Source organism: Gadus chalcogrammus, chromosome 1 (genome assembly GCF_026213295.1).
Source record: "Gadus chalcogrammus isolate NIFS_2021 chromosome 1, NIFS_Gcha_1.0, whole genome shotgun sequence".
Classification (NCBI taxonomy): Eukaryota; Metazoa; Chordata; class Actinopteri; order Gadiformes; family Gadidae; genus Gadus; species Gadus chalcogrammus.
Genome location: NC_079412.1, coordinates 12581486 through 12598522, shown reverse-complemented (window position 1 = coordinate 12598522; position 17037 = coordinate 12581486). Strand labels below are relative to the sequence as shown.

The window sequence follows — 17037 nt, the reverse complement described above, 5'->3', positions numbered from 1 at the left end:
TATTAATCTTTATGAGACACAACTGCAGTCATGAACAGTGGACAAGATGAAATAGGATTTTGGACATGAACATAGTCATCAATACATACGAAAGGACAACCTTGTGGCCAAGTGTGAATTCACACAGAGCAGAAATTGCACAAATAACAAAAGAAATCCCTTTTAAATTTGAGAAAGAAAAATGGGTTGAAATTATAAATCTTTACATTGAGGCCATTGGCCGTTGCTTTTTGGGCTGCTATTGTTAAAACTAAAAATATGGATTGCCATGTGCTCAGATACAGATTAAAATGCTGCTAGTTAGAAACAATTACAACCAATACATATTTTACATTTACTTTTTGAGGCAGCAATATCAAAAAATGAAGATAATATCACAGATAAAGGACAGTTGATGTAAAAGGTGCATCAGAAATGGTCAACAAAATGCTTTTAATTACAATAAAGAAATATACAATATAGATGTTACAAACTGCCTAACATGTTTGCAGTTTTATTAAAAGGCTATGACAACTGTCAAATTCCAGGATAATTTCTTGAATGCAAAGGATACATTGCAAAGCAAACATATTTAGCCAAGATGATAACTATGAACGGACTATTAAAGGAAGCACATTTAGAGAATGAAGCGTTATTATGCGCTGGGTGAGAGCCTGGTGTTGACCAGTGGCTTTCACAGATGACGAGCAAATGATGGAACTCTACTGCCCCCTTATGGCCGCTAAGATGTATTTTAGTGGCCAGAACGACATGAAAGTAAATCACTGGCCTTAATAACAAGTATGCACAAATGTGAATAATTTGATTAGCTAAGATAGCAACCAAAAATGGCAATTTTGAGATGGGTATGAGATCGTTAACAAGCACAGAACATAGAGGAAAAAGGAAGAACAGTTAAAAAAGAAAACAAACAGCCATATTGAGGCTTTGAGATATTATCTATACTTTCTAGGAGACCAAGGGATGCATGAAAAAACAAGAAATATCCCATTCAGTATGAACATACAAACATGAACATAAAATACAGGTGGTGTCCATTTGATTTGACAAATTCCAACTGCAGCAACTCACACTTTGAAGAGTTAAACATGCTCTTAAATAGCGTTTTCCCCATCAGTAAACACTCTACTGGGTGAGGTTGGTATTCTGCTTGCAAACTACTAGCCACCTAGTGGTAGAACCATCTAATACACTTCAAGTCATGACTACGGTAGGACTTTGAGGCATTTTTTTGTGATTATTTGACACAGTGCAAACAACAAAAACAATTTAAATATGACTGATATAATCCACAATCTATCAAGAGTTTAGGCTGTATTAGGGGAGACACAGGATGTTGACACGTGTGACAGACATGGCTCCTAAATTAGAAAGCACATTGTGCTTCCTCTCATTTTTATTTTGCCCCATTTAATTTTAGATCAACAATAAATCTCTAGTCACTGTAAGGATGTACATTCCTCGCAAAGCCAATCGCCCATTTAGTTTTACCCACCGGTCAATTAATGAAATTGAAGACAATGAAGTACCACGCACTGTCTTCAAAAAACATCACACCACCGTCTGCAGTTTACCCTGCCCCCTACCCCTTCGAAAGGAACTGTTCTTTACTTCAGTTCTCCATTAAGGAACGCTGTAGAGCCTCCTGAATCATTGTGTGCTCGTCTGTTGAATAATCCTGAAAGGAGACACCAAGGGCAAGGTTTGAAGTGAGTATACTGAAAAAACATGCATACACAACTATGTATGTGGTGTATGTATTTATGCATGCTTACATACATCACAAACATATACCACATAGGCTGTATACATACAATGCTAGCATACAACACTAGTGACAAAATGTATGGAGCATTCTCACTCTGATAAAACGCCAATGTTTAACCAAATAAAACATTTATATAAACTTCATAAAAACATTACATTCTCAAAACATCATCACTATGGACGTTTTCATACACCATTACCATGATACAAAGCATGATAATATTTTTACGTAACACCACATCAAGAACCTACTTGAGGCGTTACTTACCACAAAGGTATCATAGGAAAAGGTGTGTCTAATCTTGAGGTGCTGGAAGAAGTCAGCACTCCTGTAGTTAGGGTCTCCCCAGGGCATCGAGGCACAGATAGGGCAAACCTATACAAGAAAAGCAATGAATGCCATGGTAAAATAATGTCATCATGTCAATGTTTATATTGATATATAACGTTTTCTCAGGAATTATAACATACAATAATGCAATTGTTCGTAATCAACGTAATAAACTTTTAAGACAATGAGTTCTACATATCAGGGAGGGTGGGCTACCTACCACTAGGCGAGTGTCTCTGTTATGCTGTGAGGTACAGTGTTCAACCAGGCCATCCTGATCCAGGTTCTGACAGGTACAGTACGGGCAGGTGAAGGTATAGCGGTTTGGTACAGGACTGGGTGGGTAAAGGCAACAACACAATCATCTTGTTAGATAGATGTCAACATTTCGTTTTTGATATTAGTTCCTTCAAGACAGATTTGGATTCCAATATGTGGCCTTACATTAGGGAGTGTGTGGAACTTTTTCAGGGAAATGTGTTAAAGCAAGGGTAGGACGTTTATCAAAGAAGCAATTTCTCTTTACATCCCGACAGCAATCAATAAATCAAATGGTGTGACAATTTTTTTTTTAAATCCAGTGGCTGTGGCAGGCCTGTAATAAGCCTGTCTAATAATTTCATTCTGCCCACATGAACAGGTTGGATTGCATACCTGTCTGTCTACCAAACGACTTGGCCATCCCCACACACTCTGCCCATGCACTCATTGCGCATGACTGGCACCTTTCCCAAGGCTGGGCATACCCACTGCTAAGCTAGTGAGCTAGACATGCGTGTCTGGGGACTGGTTTCTTTTGGAGGACTGAAAGGAGGGTTAGAATGTGTTTGGATGGATACTTTCACTCTACCTTACCCTGGCTGGCTACTGCAAATTGCCTACCATACATGTAACCATGTTTTTTTTTATTGTACTTTGGTCACCTGACAATGGGTGGTTGGGTCTGGGCAGAGGTTCGCACTCCCTCCTCAATGTACTCCTGATATTTTGAACAGGCAGCTGTGTGGCTCCTCATCTGAGACATACCAACCTGTAAAGACAATGATTAAATGTACATCCAAGTGATCTCCCACTAAAATACAAATCCCATGATGCATTCTTTTGTACAAGCCCTATAGTAGTAAATGTTGCATTGCCTATTGAATGTTCTTCCATATGATCAATGCTGCCTACAATACCTGGACGCCACAGCCCTTACAAGCAGCCACAGAGGAGTGGATAAGGGCCTCTAGCTCAGTTGCTTTGGTCCAGTTGCCAAGAGATGCCCTGCACACCGCACACACAGGCTTCTGGGGACGTAGACACTCCTGCAGACAACTCTGGCAAAACCTAATTTAAGAACGGTAAGGAGAAGTTGTTTAACGGGTTACGCCTTCATGCGACATTGGATACGTTCCACTTCGTTTCATTACCAAAGAATATTCATCTTTCATTTTGTTAAAAAGCCAGAGAGCTTAGGTATCATAATCGAACCCATTTCCTGTAACTCGTATGGAAACATGCCACCCCGAAAGAGTGCTGGGATTTGTAGTCATTTGAATTGACACAAAGGTGAAATCGTAAACGTGTCGAACTACATCTCCCAAGCAAGGCCCCTTCTTTGATGTAAACAAAACTGATAGTGATTTAGCAAGCTTACTTTCTTTTTGGCTACATGATCTGTAAAGCAAATTAACAACAATACCAACAATGTTTCAGTTCATACTTTCATTTAGTAAAAGTAGATACTGATATCGCATGCTGGTGGGCTATGACATCTATATTACTAACAAGCATTTGTATAGTTTCCGTACAACGATGCGTCGTTGATGTTAGATAGAGGTAAAGATTGAAAGATAAACGAAACGCGCAGATACTTACGTATGCCCGCATTGTGTTCTTACAGGGTTGTCGAAAATCTCGAGACAAACTGGACAAAGAAATTCTGTCACGTCCCTGCTGCCATCGGATATATTTTTCTTTTGATGTGCAGAGCTAAAGCTCCCAAGCATCGCCATTTCTTTTCTTCGCTGTGAAATCCCCCCCGACCGGTCCACTCTGACGTCACTGTTTATCTGAAAGTGTCGTGGGATGCATGAGGGTGGAGTTGGCCTCAGGAAATACGTTTACAAACTTTCCCATATTTCAACAATGATGTAGCGTTTTAGAAATGACTTATGTTTCTTTTAACAGACATCTGCGTTCGTTTTTTAAAAATGTAGATTTATATGAGATGAAATTAATTAAAATCCAGCGTAGTTTATACGTTATTATATTAGTAAGCAATGGTTTGTCAGAATTGTGTGATCAATATGTTTCTGCTATTTGCGCATAAAAAATCTATATAAAAATATCCAAGATCCCAAATAAATTATTCTATTATTCTAGTCTAACTATTATTCTAATATATGTAATTATTATAATCGATTCTATTATTCTATTTTAGCGATTGTACTATGGTATTATATAATAATATATTATATCAATATATTGTTATATTATTTATTATATTATTGTATGACATTATATTATTATATTAAAATATATTATTATATTATTTGATATATTATTATACACAATTAATAGATTGTATAGTATTGTTATATTATATCATGTTAATGCATGATATTATATTATTTTACATTATTTTATATTGTATTATATTATTCTGGAGCCGTACTGTGCACGTGGACCATTTGACGCTGAAGAGCTGTCAGACTCGTGCACATGCGCGATGCAACGATGGGAATTTCCTTTAGCGAAGGAGTATCTAGCTCATAGCTAGCATTACCTAAAGGTAAGGCTGTCTAGTTCTAATTGCGTTTTTGTGATTATTACACCAAACTGCACACCAGGGACCGGGGACAGGGCAACGGGTCTGGTGTACTGTGAGCCCATAAAGGCTGAATGCGGTACACGTTTACGTGTAGATCAAGTCGGTTGCTAGCCCAAACGATTGCTAACTAGCAGCACAGAAATGGGCGTTTACGGTCTAAGCAGTATTCGGGGGGCACGGCAAGTGTCGTACTGTACGTTTGTTGATTGTAGCCCTGGAGTTAAACGACATTATCCTTCGTAACATCTGGTGGTTTGAATCCAACGCTGGTGCTGGCGCAGGAAAATGGCCAGCGGTAGATCATGTACATGGTGCAGGTATATGAGCTAGCACGGAGTCCAATCAGTCTAACGTTAACCATTAAACCAGCCCACCAGTAGAGCATGATCTACTGATCTATATCTCTGCCCATTAGCGCGAGCAGGAACATTTCAATTCATAGGTAAACGTTGACATTTTCCTAAACTGCGCATTGTCAGGAATTCACGCAGTGTAGTAATTTGCTTGGCATTGGTGAGAATGCTTGTCTCTCCTATATGTGCAGACCGCTTTGCTCAGCGTCTCTCTATGTGGGTGTGTAGCATAGTAGGCTGTATTGCTTTGAATGTATAACGATAGGAATGACCAGTGATGAACAGCCATACATTAAATGTGTGTAAATGTGTAGGAGAGGTGTTAACAACATCATTAAGAAGAAGATGATGATGATTTTGTTCTTAAATTACAGCTTGGAGTCAACATGGCTTAAAAAACGCATCGCATTTTACCTTCCCCTGTGTGCTGAGTAACCTTGGATGAACTACGTTTGAAGAAACTGGTCAAATCGACAGTCAATGTGTGTCTTCAGCTTTGGACTAACAGTGCAAGACTTCTCCTCTGTTTGGCTTCATTGTGCATGACGTTGGCCTGGCAGGCTGAGGGATAAGTGCAAGCCAAGAAAACAACCCAGAGATGCCCTTAAGAAGGTGTCCCTTCAGGCAGCAGCCTAGTTACCACCATTGAACGGTTCAAAAGAAGATGATATGCTACTGATTAAGATAGAGCTCCACCTTCCCCTCCCAGAAGACATAAACTTGAGATTGTGTGGCAATATGTGGTTTATGATGGTTCTTAAGCCTGGGCGTGGTACCTGGGTAAGGGAATGCTAAAAGAGCTTTCTGAACAAAGGTGCCACAGCCGACTAACGGTCTGCTGCTGAGAATGGATGCCAAGTTAAAAGAAGACCTGTTTCGGAGGTATGTGGCGGCGTTGGAGAGGCGCCTGGAGGAGGGGGCCGGTGGCGGGCCCCCACCAGAGGGCGGGAAAGGCAGACACAAGGACAGCGAGGCCCTGCTCTCCACCGCCACAGCGCTGCTCGGGGCCTACCAGCCCGACCCTGGACAGCGCTTCAGAATGGTGCGCTTCTATGAGGTGGTGGAGAACTCTCTCCGCTGCCAAAGAGGGGGCATCAAGGGCCTTGAGAGGGCCTTTCACACCCTGGAAACCATCTGCACAAACCTTCTGCTCTTCCCCTGGAAAAAGGAGTTCAGGTCTATAAAGGTGGGCATTGTAATACGTTTCGGGTTGTTCATGTTTTGGAAATTGTCCAGTTGTTTTTTTTCCAACAATTCTTCTGCTTCCAGTTTCAGTGTGTGAGATGTTCGTTACATCATGTTGGGGGAGTAGAATGAAGCACGTAGGTTATTATAGCAAAGTATTTAGGGGAAGGGCATGATTTGTTCATTGGGCTCTTCAAAGAATGGGCTTAGAAGATTAAGTCCCAAACAATTGCCTTTTCAATTGGGTAGAACTGATAGCACCTGCATGCTGTAGACGTTAGATAATGTATCTACAACGACAGGCTTGTTTTCTGATGGGAAAAGAAAGGGCCGTACATTCACTATTACTGGAAAAATTGCAGAGGAGCAAAGCATGATTCACTGTAGTTACCTCACAATCATTACGATGATTCATGGCTCCCACACTTATCCTTTTAAATGCATGTTTATTTCAGGTCCATAGTAGCCCCAGAGTCAAAACAAATATATTACCGTAGCCAAGTCAAAACAAAAGCAGTTAATGACTGCATGCGTCTAATTGTTTCTCGGCAATTTCATTTCAGACCTTCACCGGCCCCTACGTGTACCAGCTGCAGTCCGCCATCTCCGACACCGAGCTCCGGTCCATCATGCGTACCATTGGCTACTCCCGTGACCATGAGTCTCAGTTCCATCTGCGGGAGAACCCGGGCGGTGCGACCCACCTCCGGCAGCTGGCCTTCGAGCTCTTCCTGGCCCAGGGGGAGTGCCGTCTGCTGGCCGAGGTAGTAGCCCTGGCCCGGGGCTCGGCCTCGGAGCTGGAGGCCCTGGAGCTCCGCATGGGGTGCCATGACGACGCTGCGGGCTGCGCCGAGGCGTTGCGCAGGCGGGACAGCCTGGGGTCGGACATGGCTCGGCTGTCGGTGCGGCCCATGGACATAGAGAGGGGCCACCCCCACCACCTGAGGAGAGGCAGCCGTCCCTCCAAGTCGGTGGACGTCACCGACGGGGCCGGCCACTGGCACGCGGCGGCGGCCAACAAGCCCATCCTCAAGGCCTCCCTGAGTCTTAGGAAGGAGCCTCTTTTCGTGGACACGGAGGAGGACGCCAAGGACGAGATCCTGAGACCCTGCGTCTCGGCGTCCCTCTTCTCTGTGGCGGCTCTGCCCTCCTACAGCCCTGTCACCGATTTCTTTCCCGTTCAATCGCCGCCGCCTCCCGATTCGTACACCTCCTACCACCTGTCCTCCCTGGATGAGATAGACCTGTACACGGAGCGGGGCATGGCCGGGATCGGGGGCCGGCAGACCCCCTCTCGACCTCCGTCTCGAGAGCCCCGGGAGGCCAGGGACGGGTGGATGCTCAAGTCCCACGGCAGTGTCAAGTGTCAGGGCTGCGGCGTGGCCTGCTCCAGCGTGGCCTCCTGCCAGAGGTGCGACGTGATCCTGTGCTCCGCCTGCCACGACGTGGACCCCGCCCCTTGCTGCGGCCTGCAGGACTACCACCCCAAATCCCCGCGGCCCCTCGACGGATACATCCCTGTGAAGGAGAAGCTGTCCGTCTACTCCAACACCCACTCCCACTCCCACCTCCACCCACACCCCCTCACGTTGACCCACTCGCACACGCACCCTCACCCCCAGATGCTGGAGAAGCCGCTCATGTCCACCAAGCTGTTTCCAAGCAAGTCTGTTGCCATGGCAGCGGTGGTCGGCGGCAACGGCGATCGTGCGAGCCTAGGGGGGTCCCGGTGTGGGTTCTGTAATAAGCCCGGCGCCTCACACACCTGCGTGAACTGCTCCAAGGTTTCGTGTGACTCGTGTATGGGCCTGTATGCAAAGGATGTATGTACGCGGAAAAATCCCCAGCACAACTTTGTGCCCAACCATCAGCTCAACTTCAAAACTGGCACTATATCCCATCTGGTTTACCGATGAGCCGGGGACTCTGTATGCAACACTCCTCTCTCCTCCCGCCGCCCTCTACTCCCTCCCCCTGACCTCAAATGTATAGTCCAGTGTGAGCGCTTTAGCAGCCTACACTCCTCCGGTTTCTCTCCCTGTACCTCCACTACCTTTCACCGCCTCTCTCCACCTTGAACTAGTGTGTTTAGGCCGCGGAGCTCCATATCTTCGGCTCATCTCTCTGCCTTGTTCGAGGTCAGGCCTTTTGACCATTTCTACCCCCCCCCCCCCCCCCTCTCCTTTTTAAACCCTGCTGCCTGCTCTTCAGTAGTCATGTGTTGTTGTAGCGCTTCCCACTCTGGAGAAATGTATGTCCTTCACAAAGGGAAGGTGGAACAAAAGAGAGCTTGATTTATTCTTGTTTAAAGTAAAGTCTATCCAAATGAACCTGAAAAAAATTACTTTGCCTAACTTCTCAGATAAGAATTCCGTAAAGGTATAATATCACTCTCTATATATAAATATATATACGTTTGTGTGTGTGTGTGTGAGAGAGTGTGAATCTTTGTGTGAGTGAGGTTGCGTGCATAGAGAAGAACCTTTTTTAACTTGAAAAGAAAAATTGAAACAAAACAGGAGTACACTGGAAGTCAATGGTATATATTTTTTATTCTCTAGAACAATGTGTGACTGTTACATGGGCATGAGAACTGGCTTTAAGCTTTTGTGTCTTTGAGACTGGCGTTGATACACTTGGAAGGGCCCAGTGTGAGACCATGTATTTCTTATACTATGCCAAAAGTAATGGCCTAGTACAAGAAGATCCCATGTAAAATGAACCCAGAATTGTGAGTGACATAGCAGGAGTTTTGAGAAGCTGCTGTTGAATCGTGGTCATCGGAGATCTGTGAAGTATGTGAAATGTTTTACTGGTAAATAACCTGTTGCGTTGTATCAAGCCCACTTCTTTCATTGCACTCCACTTTAAGCCCCCCTCCCCCATGACATACTGACCTTGACCTTACTGTAATGATTTATTCCGTCAATGTCCCAGTGTCTCAGGTCACAGGTAGTCTGCTCAAGCTGGCCAAAACAAATCATCCTGAGCCGTGGTCGTCTAGGTGAACGGTGTCCTTTGTTTGAATTGATTACGGACAGCTTAAAGATCTGTACTTTGAAAACAGTATGTCTGTCTACCTCAAATCACTTCAGCCTAATTACCTGTTGTTGACGACGTTCAGGTTATGAACGAGCCCTGAAAACCGAAGTTATTATCGTTTTTCATTTTGTGGCATTTTGCGGGTGTTATTTTCTTTCATGTGTTGCCTAAGGAAACAGACATGTTGCCTGTAATGTTCTGAGCAGTCAATTTAACCATCTTCTGATTGTCAAAGTGGACTTCCTCATTCACATTTAATCCTCAGGGGCTTTCTCATCTGAAAACTTTGTAAAATATAAAATGCACTAAAGTTTCCTCAGTATAGGCTAAGGCTAAGACATCAGTATAGTTAGACAATTTGGGGTTCTATGTAATGTGCTTTCGAGACAATATCTAGCAGTGATCCTTGTAGTGTTAGCATTAAAGTTTTTGCTGTACAAAAATTAACTTTATCTCAATTTTTGAGTATTTTAGAAGGCCTGCCTGCTTCATTTAGGAAACTCATCCAGTTGGAAAATGAGTAGTGTTTACGGCCATCTCATTATCACACTATTACTCCAAACAGCCTGCCTATATCAAACTAAGGCTCTGTATTTAAACAAATGCTTTTCATCAAGAGAGCGCACTTTTCCTGAAGGGACTCAAGGCTGCCATCACCAAAGAGTAATATGCATTGCATCACATAGTCCTGAAGGGCTCCCTTTTCATCATAAAAGGATGGTATTGACAATTGGTTATGTTGACTGATCACAAATTGCAGTGAGCTTGTTCTAGGAAAGGTATCATTTCCAAATGCCTTAATCTTGTTCTGATGCGTCCTTTTGACAGAAGACGATCACAGTCAGACACTCGATTGATTTCGTGTTTTAGTAAAACATAGGTCAAACACTAGCATGTTGCGTTTACTGAGGGCTATCGATCTGTGTTATTGCCAGGGTGGGTACCCTTTTGTGCGTTATGGCTCTGCATTGATTCCACAATTTAATGGATTTATTTTGGGCTCATCCACACTGATTCTTAACCACACTTGCTTTTATTAATTGTTTGAAACGACACTCACACCAGACGTTATTTTCCTTAAACTGTTGTTCGGTTGCTACCTACACTTTATTGAACTAATTTTGCCATAACATTTTCGTTGTTTTTGTCATTATCGCATGACAAATATATGCCTCAGTTGGAGTAGCTGCTCGATGTGTTCATTGGGTTTGTGGAGGTCACATTCTTAATGGGTTTCGCAGGGTAGGCACTGCTTGGCCACTTTGGACAGATAGCTATACGTGGGTATGTGGCTGTGCGAGATGGCGTTTGAAAGGACAAATTCAGATGTCTTGAATGACCTTGGGGAGATGTGCAATTATAATTTTTTGTTTAAATCCAATGAAGCCTTTCTAAAATGGCTTGTGTGAATATTTATCAAGATCTATTTTATTGCCTCATTTATTTTCATAGCAATTCATACCAGCAAAGAAGGAGACTTTAAGAGGTATCATTGAGCCAAGTTTCAATTTTAAATGATATTGCCAAATGAAGAACAAATGTTAGTTTTGAACACCTAAAATGGTGTCATCTGATTGGTTTAACAATCCGGGATATATAATCAAACATTATATTATGATCAATTATTAAGGCCACCATATTGTCCATAGGTGTTGTCCTCTTAAGAACACTAGATGAATGTTGGGGGGGGGAAAGAAAATTTACCCACAATCGACCCACACATGCCAGAAATTTAGTTTTTGTAAATTGCCTTTTCTACTTATTATTTCTTGGACAAATCTCTTCTTTTTTTTAAGCTTCACAAAGGGCTAAACCAGCTTATAGGGCTGCTACTAGGCATTGGGGGTTTACGTATCCGGAACTTCGTTTGCATCTGTCATTCCCGTCATTGGTTACCGATGACAACAGAACAAAAACGCGTTTTGCATCTCGAACAAGGAGACATTGAACATGATCTGTTTTTAATCCCACCAAACATGCTGAACAAGGCATTCTGAAAGGTCTTTATCTCTTTGTGTGGTTATCTTACCGGTATTAACAGTGGTGTAGTGTGTACAAAAGTCCCCCCCCCCCTCCCGCTGACCTGGGTTCAGGATACCCCAACAGTTTCTGGCATGCTCTGTACTAACGGCCTGAACCCGTACCTCACTCCCCAGGAAGCCCTTTCTCCGCTCTCTCCCCCACCCCTCTGCGTATTTGCTGAGGGCCGCCGCACAATGTTTGTGTGTAGGGATCTCCAGCCCTGTTAGGATTACGAGGGCATACAAGGGGAGTAAAGGGAAAATAGCCAACATTGTTAATCGGTGAAGAAAAAAATATGAATATAAAAATATATGAATATATATATTGAAATGTATTGAGTTTTTATTAAATAATTTCAAGAATAAAATTCTGGAGAAAGAAAATTGCCTGTGTGTGCTCTTCAACCGTGATTTTAGAAAGCACTCATTATTTTTTCGAGCTCTGCAGAAAGTTGAAAACTTGTGTTTAAATGTTGTTTACTGTCCGTAGAGGTATATACAGTGCAACACTTACTTAAATGTCTTAAATTACAGCTTTTCCCTGTAAGAAATGTTTTTTTTCTAACAAATGCATGCAACAAGTGTAGTGTTTGAAAATCAACTGTTCTTTCTTCATAATTCCAGTAGGTGGCAGTGAAGGACAGCACCAAGAGAAGAGAGATTGCCCATTCAACTCAGAGCATTGAACATCACTGGCTCAATGAACATGACTAAAATTTCAAGTTAAATCAGTCAAAATCCATATTCACTATCAGACTCAATTAATGCATATAGAGTGAAAACCATTAATATAAATGCATGGGTACATGTATTTGTGTATAAGTATGTCAATGGATTGGATAAAATCCATTATCTGCTGACTCATGTGAAACCCATTAACTGGAGAAAGATTACATCCATTCATTGATAATTACACAGCCCTACTCCGATATAGGCCTACTACTTTATTACCATTTGGCCTATCAGTAAGTTATCATTTGCTAACATTAGACCACAGATTTGTCCTTTGATTATTTAGTCAGTATAGCACCCATCCACATCTGACGAATGATCAGGATGTAAGCCTTATCTGCTGGATATTGATCTCTTACAAATAAATGGTCCTTTAATGTTAACATATTGGATCAGGTAACATGCTGTGTGTCCAATTTGGGATGATGAGATATTTCTCCACTCAATGAAGTCAAAAAGATGATTCCCAGACCAAATAGTTTTTTAACAGGGTCTAGCGGTAATCTGTTTCAATAGTGTCCTATTGCCAGTATATTAACATAATCCTCTTGAGTGCCGGGAGTTATGGACCGCAACAGATCTACAAATGATAGACTATTTTGGTAACGTGCACATTTGCAGTGCGAAAGAAATGTATTTTTCTAACACGGATGAACAGGCAGAATACCAGAGTTAGTTATCCAGTGTTACTGTAGGCTACGATGGATGCCTGGTGGGCCTAAGGAACGTTAATCCAAGGAAGAAAAGGGGGGCTCATCCGAGAAGGTGAATAGCAGATGGAGGTATTATGTACATCCCCTCCTCCACATTCCGTAGGTTTCAACTATGTTGCCTTTATTATTATTGCAATTCGTTTCAGAATGATCGCACCACCAAATAGCAGCCAAATAAAAGCTAGCTTGCAAGAGAACTGATCTGTTTCAATCAAAGAACCCTGAGGTCACCTACAATGCATAAAAATAATGTCATTATTTTTTGTGTGTAGGCCTATCTTGTGTCTTTTCAGCGCATGGCCTTTCTTTAATAGTACATCACAACAGACCACACACGACTACTTATTCCATTACCTCGGGCAGTATTTTGACACATGTCCCAGCCCTTCTCCCATTTTGACTGCAGCGCCGGGTTTTTGTCAGTGTCACTACACTGCACTAATTAACGCTACAGGAAATAGGCTCAGAGATGCGCCCCACTTAGAATATCATCAACAAGAAGAACTCTGTGAAGTCGCACGCAACCCCGGTTAATTCCCTCATCTTGAGAATGGTGCCGGAAAGAAGTTCTTCCCAGCATCCCAAGACCACTTTTTTTTTTATAAAAACATACAAAATATAAGTATTGCATCTGGGACTAGCCATTGCCATTCCCTTAACTTAAGTCCCATGCATCAAGGTTAATGGGTTCGGCTTCACATAAACATTGTGTGTACGTCTGTGCTAGATTGTTCCCAACAGGGTTGATTACTAGAGAAGAATGTGGAGTGAATGTTGTCTGATCAGACCACATTTTTTTATTTGCAACCTGCCTCACAAATAGATACAATCATGCATTGCATGACAGCATGCACATTAACATGAAAGACATATTGTATTTCAGAATATCTAATATGAAGTGCAAATCTGAAGCACAAGGGGAGGGAATACTTGTAGAACAGAAATCCAAGGACAAGGGTGTGTGTGTGTGTGTGTGTGTGTGTGTGTGTGTGTGTGTGTGTGTGTGTGTGTGTGTGTGTGTGTGTGTGTGTGTGTGTGTGTGTGTGTGTGTGTGTGTGTGTGTGTGTGTGTGTGTGTGTGTGTGTTAGAGACGAGATGATGATTACAGTCTTTCAGCAGCGCATCAGTTAACTGCATTCTTGAAGGAAAATGCAGCCTTACTCTTCTTACTTGTCCACTTCAAATCCCCCCCACCCCTTTTCTGTGTGACTTTCAACCATGACATGTTTTCCCTGCATCTCTTTGTCTGCACGGACATTTTTATTTTACTTACCATAGGTTCACTTAAGCAATGAGCTTGATGTACTCTCTTCCTTCATTCACATTCAATGACATCGTTGTTTTTTTTGCATCAGCCTTAAAGGAATGAAAGGCAGGAGACGAAAGTCATGTTGGTATTTAAGCAAATGAATATTGCTATACTATACAGGCAGTTAGAAAAGCATTTACCCAAGTCAAAATATTAGTTCTAAAATTGAGAGTAGGGGTCACACTTTCTCAGCGGCCTATTGAGGCTGTTTTGACGACCTTGGACATTCCATGGCGGTCATTAAATCCCATTTGCCTTATTGGCCCACCAGAAGCAATATCTACCCTCAGAGCTCTAAACTACATGAGCTACATGTTTATTTATAAAGCCTTTAACCCCTTACCATCTCAAAGGGGCTTCAGAGGGCCCACTTTCAGAGCAATTTAGATTTCACCTCCTCACCCAATGAACAGCTTCCCTTAACAAAATGGGAAGAACTGGAAGAAACCGTGAGAAGGGAAGCATAATGAGAGCGATTCCTCCACTAGAAGGATTTGAAGTGTAATGGTTTCTGAATCAGAATCAGATTTGTTGATGGTTCGCAGTGCAAGTGGCTGCCATAATGGAAATCCATAGTCACGGGGCAGGGTGGACAAGGATATAGGGGGACCCCTAATCTAGTAACTATCTACAGCAGGGATAGGCTAATCCGGCGTAACTAGCTGTAATGAGTGGAGGGAACGAAATTAGAGAATAAGGAGTTCTGGAGTTTTAACTTGACGTTTTTCAGCAGAGTCAGCTCTCCTGATTACAGGAAACACTTTCTTTCCTTCTGATTTCTGTTGAACTTTTGGTGATGGTGAATAAGCCCTTTCTTATGTTAATTAAATATAATAATAATTTGTTGGTTTCAGGAAGATACGACTGTATAGTAATCAAAAACTAAAAGGGGGTCGGCCGTTCAGAGGTCCTGTTCTAGTTGACAACTCGGCCAGGCTTTACAAGGTGGGTGTTTGTTCGCTTTATTTAAATTGGCAAAACAACATTAAATAAACACGTTTGCCCTCATTATATACTTGTCCTCCGGCGTTGATCCGTTAGCCATGGGCCCCATGCAGCTAATTGGAGGGTTGAGCTTGGCCCCTAAGGCGGTGCCCTCCAGGGGGAAGGCTTTCATCTTCAAGGGAGAGCATAGATCTACTTTTTGCTTTTGTTTTTATAAAATGTAAATATATACTAGATGGTCAAGTCTATCGATGAGTGAATGTTGAATTGCTGTCAGGACTAAGACAAACTGGTTTAACACTCTATACTCCTCATCGCCTTCTTCCTTAATTCAAAGAATGAAATCAGACAATTTATAGCCACGATCTGAAGTCATATATTCTGATAAAAAGGCCTCCAGATGGATAAGAGAGGAACAGCCCAACCTTTAATAGACACCACTTTTCAACAACGCGTGAACTTCAGGCCAAGGAAGTTTGTTTTTGTGAGTGTATTAGTCAGTTTGGGTTAAGCAAATTTCCTCAATTTTTGTCCATTTCAGATTCCTAAGGTGTTTCCTCTTTTTACATGTGGTGCTTTTACTTTGAACCTTACCATAGAAATCCCATATTGAGCCTTTTTATCCTGAAATGCTATGCATAAAAAATAAACTTGTGGCTATGAAGGTGAATGAGTAAAGCAAAAGGTCATGATAACATTAGAATGGTATCATACTGTGAGTGTGTGTGGATGATGGCTAGTTTTAGCAGCCTGAGCTGGCGCATCATTCACAAACACTACCACACAAATCATGTCTTCATCAATGTATTGAGTAAATGCCTCATTGCTTGGAAATCTTTAAGATTTCAATCACAATTACATTCTAGATTATAATCACTTCCTTCATCTTTGAACAACATCCATAATTGAATGCATGTAATTTAATCAGCTACTTAATTATCTACTACATAATTAGTCATGCTCTACTAGACATGTTTTCCAACATAACTGGCAAAATATGACTCATCTAAAATGAGTCACTCTTTTTACGTTGTGATTTGTTTATATTTGGTGACCTAACCCTGTCTTATAATATTTTTGTATTCTTCCACAAAAAATACACATAACACATGAACACTGACTCACGTGCACTGACACATATGCACACACACACGCGAACACATACACACACACACTCACACAAACACTCTTCACGCACGGCGCACGCACATACACACACAAACACACACTCACGCACAGAGACTGATCATTGATGACATTCTTTATTTTTTTTACTTGAATATTCTCCAAGTAATTTCCTGTCCTGAGGAATGCAAGCATAACATTTTCTGTCTTTGCATACGACTAAGCTACATATACATTTGGTAGACTTGAGATAGGGTGGACAGTGGATGCTGTCATACCCGAGTAGTTATGATTAAAGATCACATTCCTCAGATTGGTGCATATTGCTGCATAATTCCTACTGAGACTCAAAGGCTGAATCTCTGTCAGCACCTCCACCACATCCACGGTTTTCAATTTTCAGCTTCAGTTTAGGTTGTTCTTTGCCCGACATTGAAAGCTTCACACAGTTTCCAATGTGTGTTGCACTGCATCAGTGGCGGTTCTACGTCCAGTTACGCCCCGGGCAAGACTATCTTCAAGCGGTGGGGGGGGGGGGGGGGGGCTTGGACCCCTTGTTGGGTCCAAGCTGTGTCTCCTCCGAGCAGCACGCAAGGGAAACAGAGGAGAGCGCTACGCTCACCGTTAGCCAGTCTTTCCTTTCGAACCCAGAGATGCAAAATGAACAATTTTGTCGCGTGTCCTTTTGTCTAATCTGGA

General features: G+C 42.3%; 2 protein-coding genes across 2 annotated transcripts in view; one reads left to right on the top strand and one right to left on the bottom strand.

The window, feature by feature from the left end:
* The window catches only part of rnf114 (ring finger protein 114), a 4429-nt gene extending 264 nt beyond the window's left edge, over positions 1-4165 (bottom strand). The window contains exons 1-6 of the mRNA XM_056590108.1: positions 3959-4165; positions 3277-3427; positions 3022-3128; positions 2319-2433; positions 2036-2143; positions 1-1678 (exon numbers count right to left, since the gene is read on the bottom strand). The exon at positions 1-1678 is cut by the window's left edge and continues 264 nt beyond it. Coding sequence (XP_056446083.1) covers positions 1613-1678; positions 2036-2143; positions 2319-2433; positions 3022-3128; positions 3277-3427; positions 3959-4095 — 684 coding nt within the window. The 5' untranslated portion in view covers positions 4096-4165 and the 3' untranslated portion in view covers positions 1-1612. The remainder of the gene's footprint in view (positions 1679-2035; positions 2144-2318; positions 2434-3021; positions 3129-3276; positions 3428-3958) is intronic.
* A 655-nt stretch (positions 4166-4820) lies between these two features.
* Positions 4821-12840, top strand: spata2 (spermatogenesis associated 2). The gene is made up of 3 exons (XM_056590097.1): positions 4821-4874; positions 5641-6452; positions 7015-12840. Exons 2-3 carry the CDS (start codon positions 6114-6116, stop codon positions 8365-8367), a joined length of 1692 nt encoding a protein of 563 aa, XP_056446072.1. The 5' UTR covers positions 4821-4874; positions 5641-6113; the 3' UTR covers positions 8368-12840.
* Positions 12841-17037: the final 4197 nt, after the last annotated feature.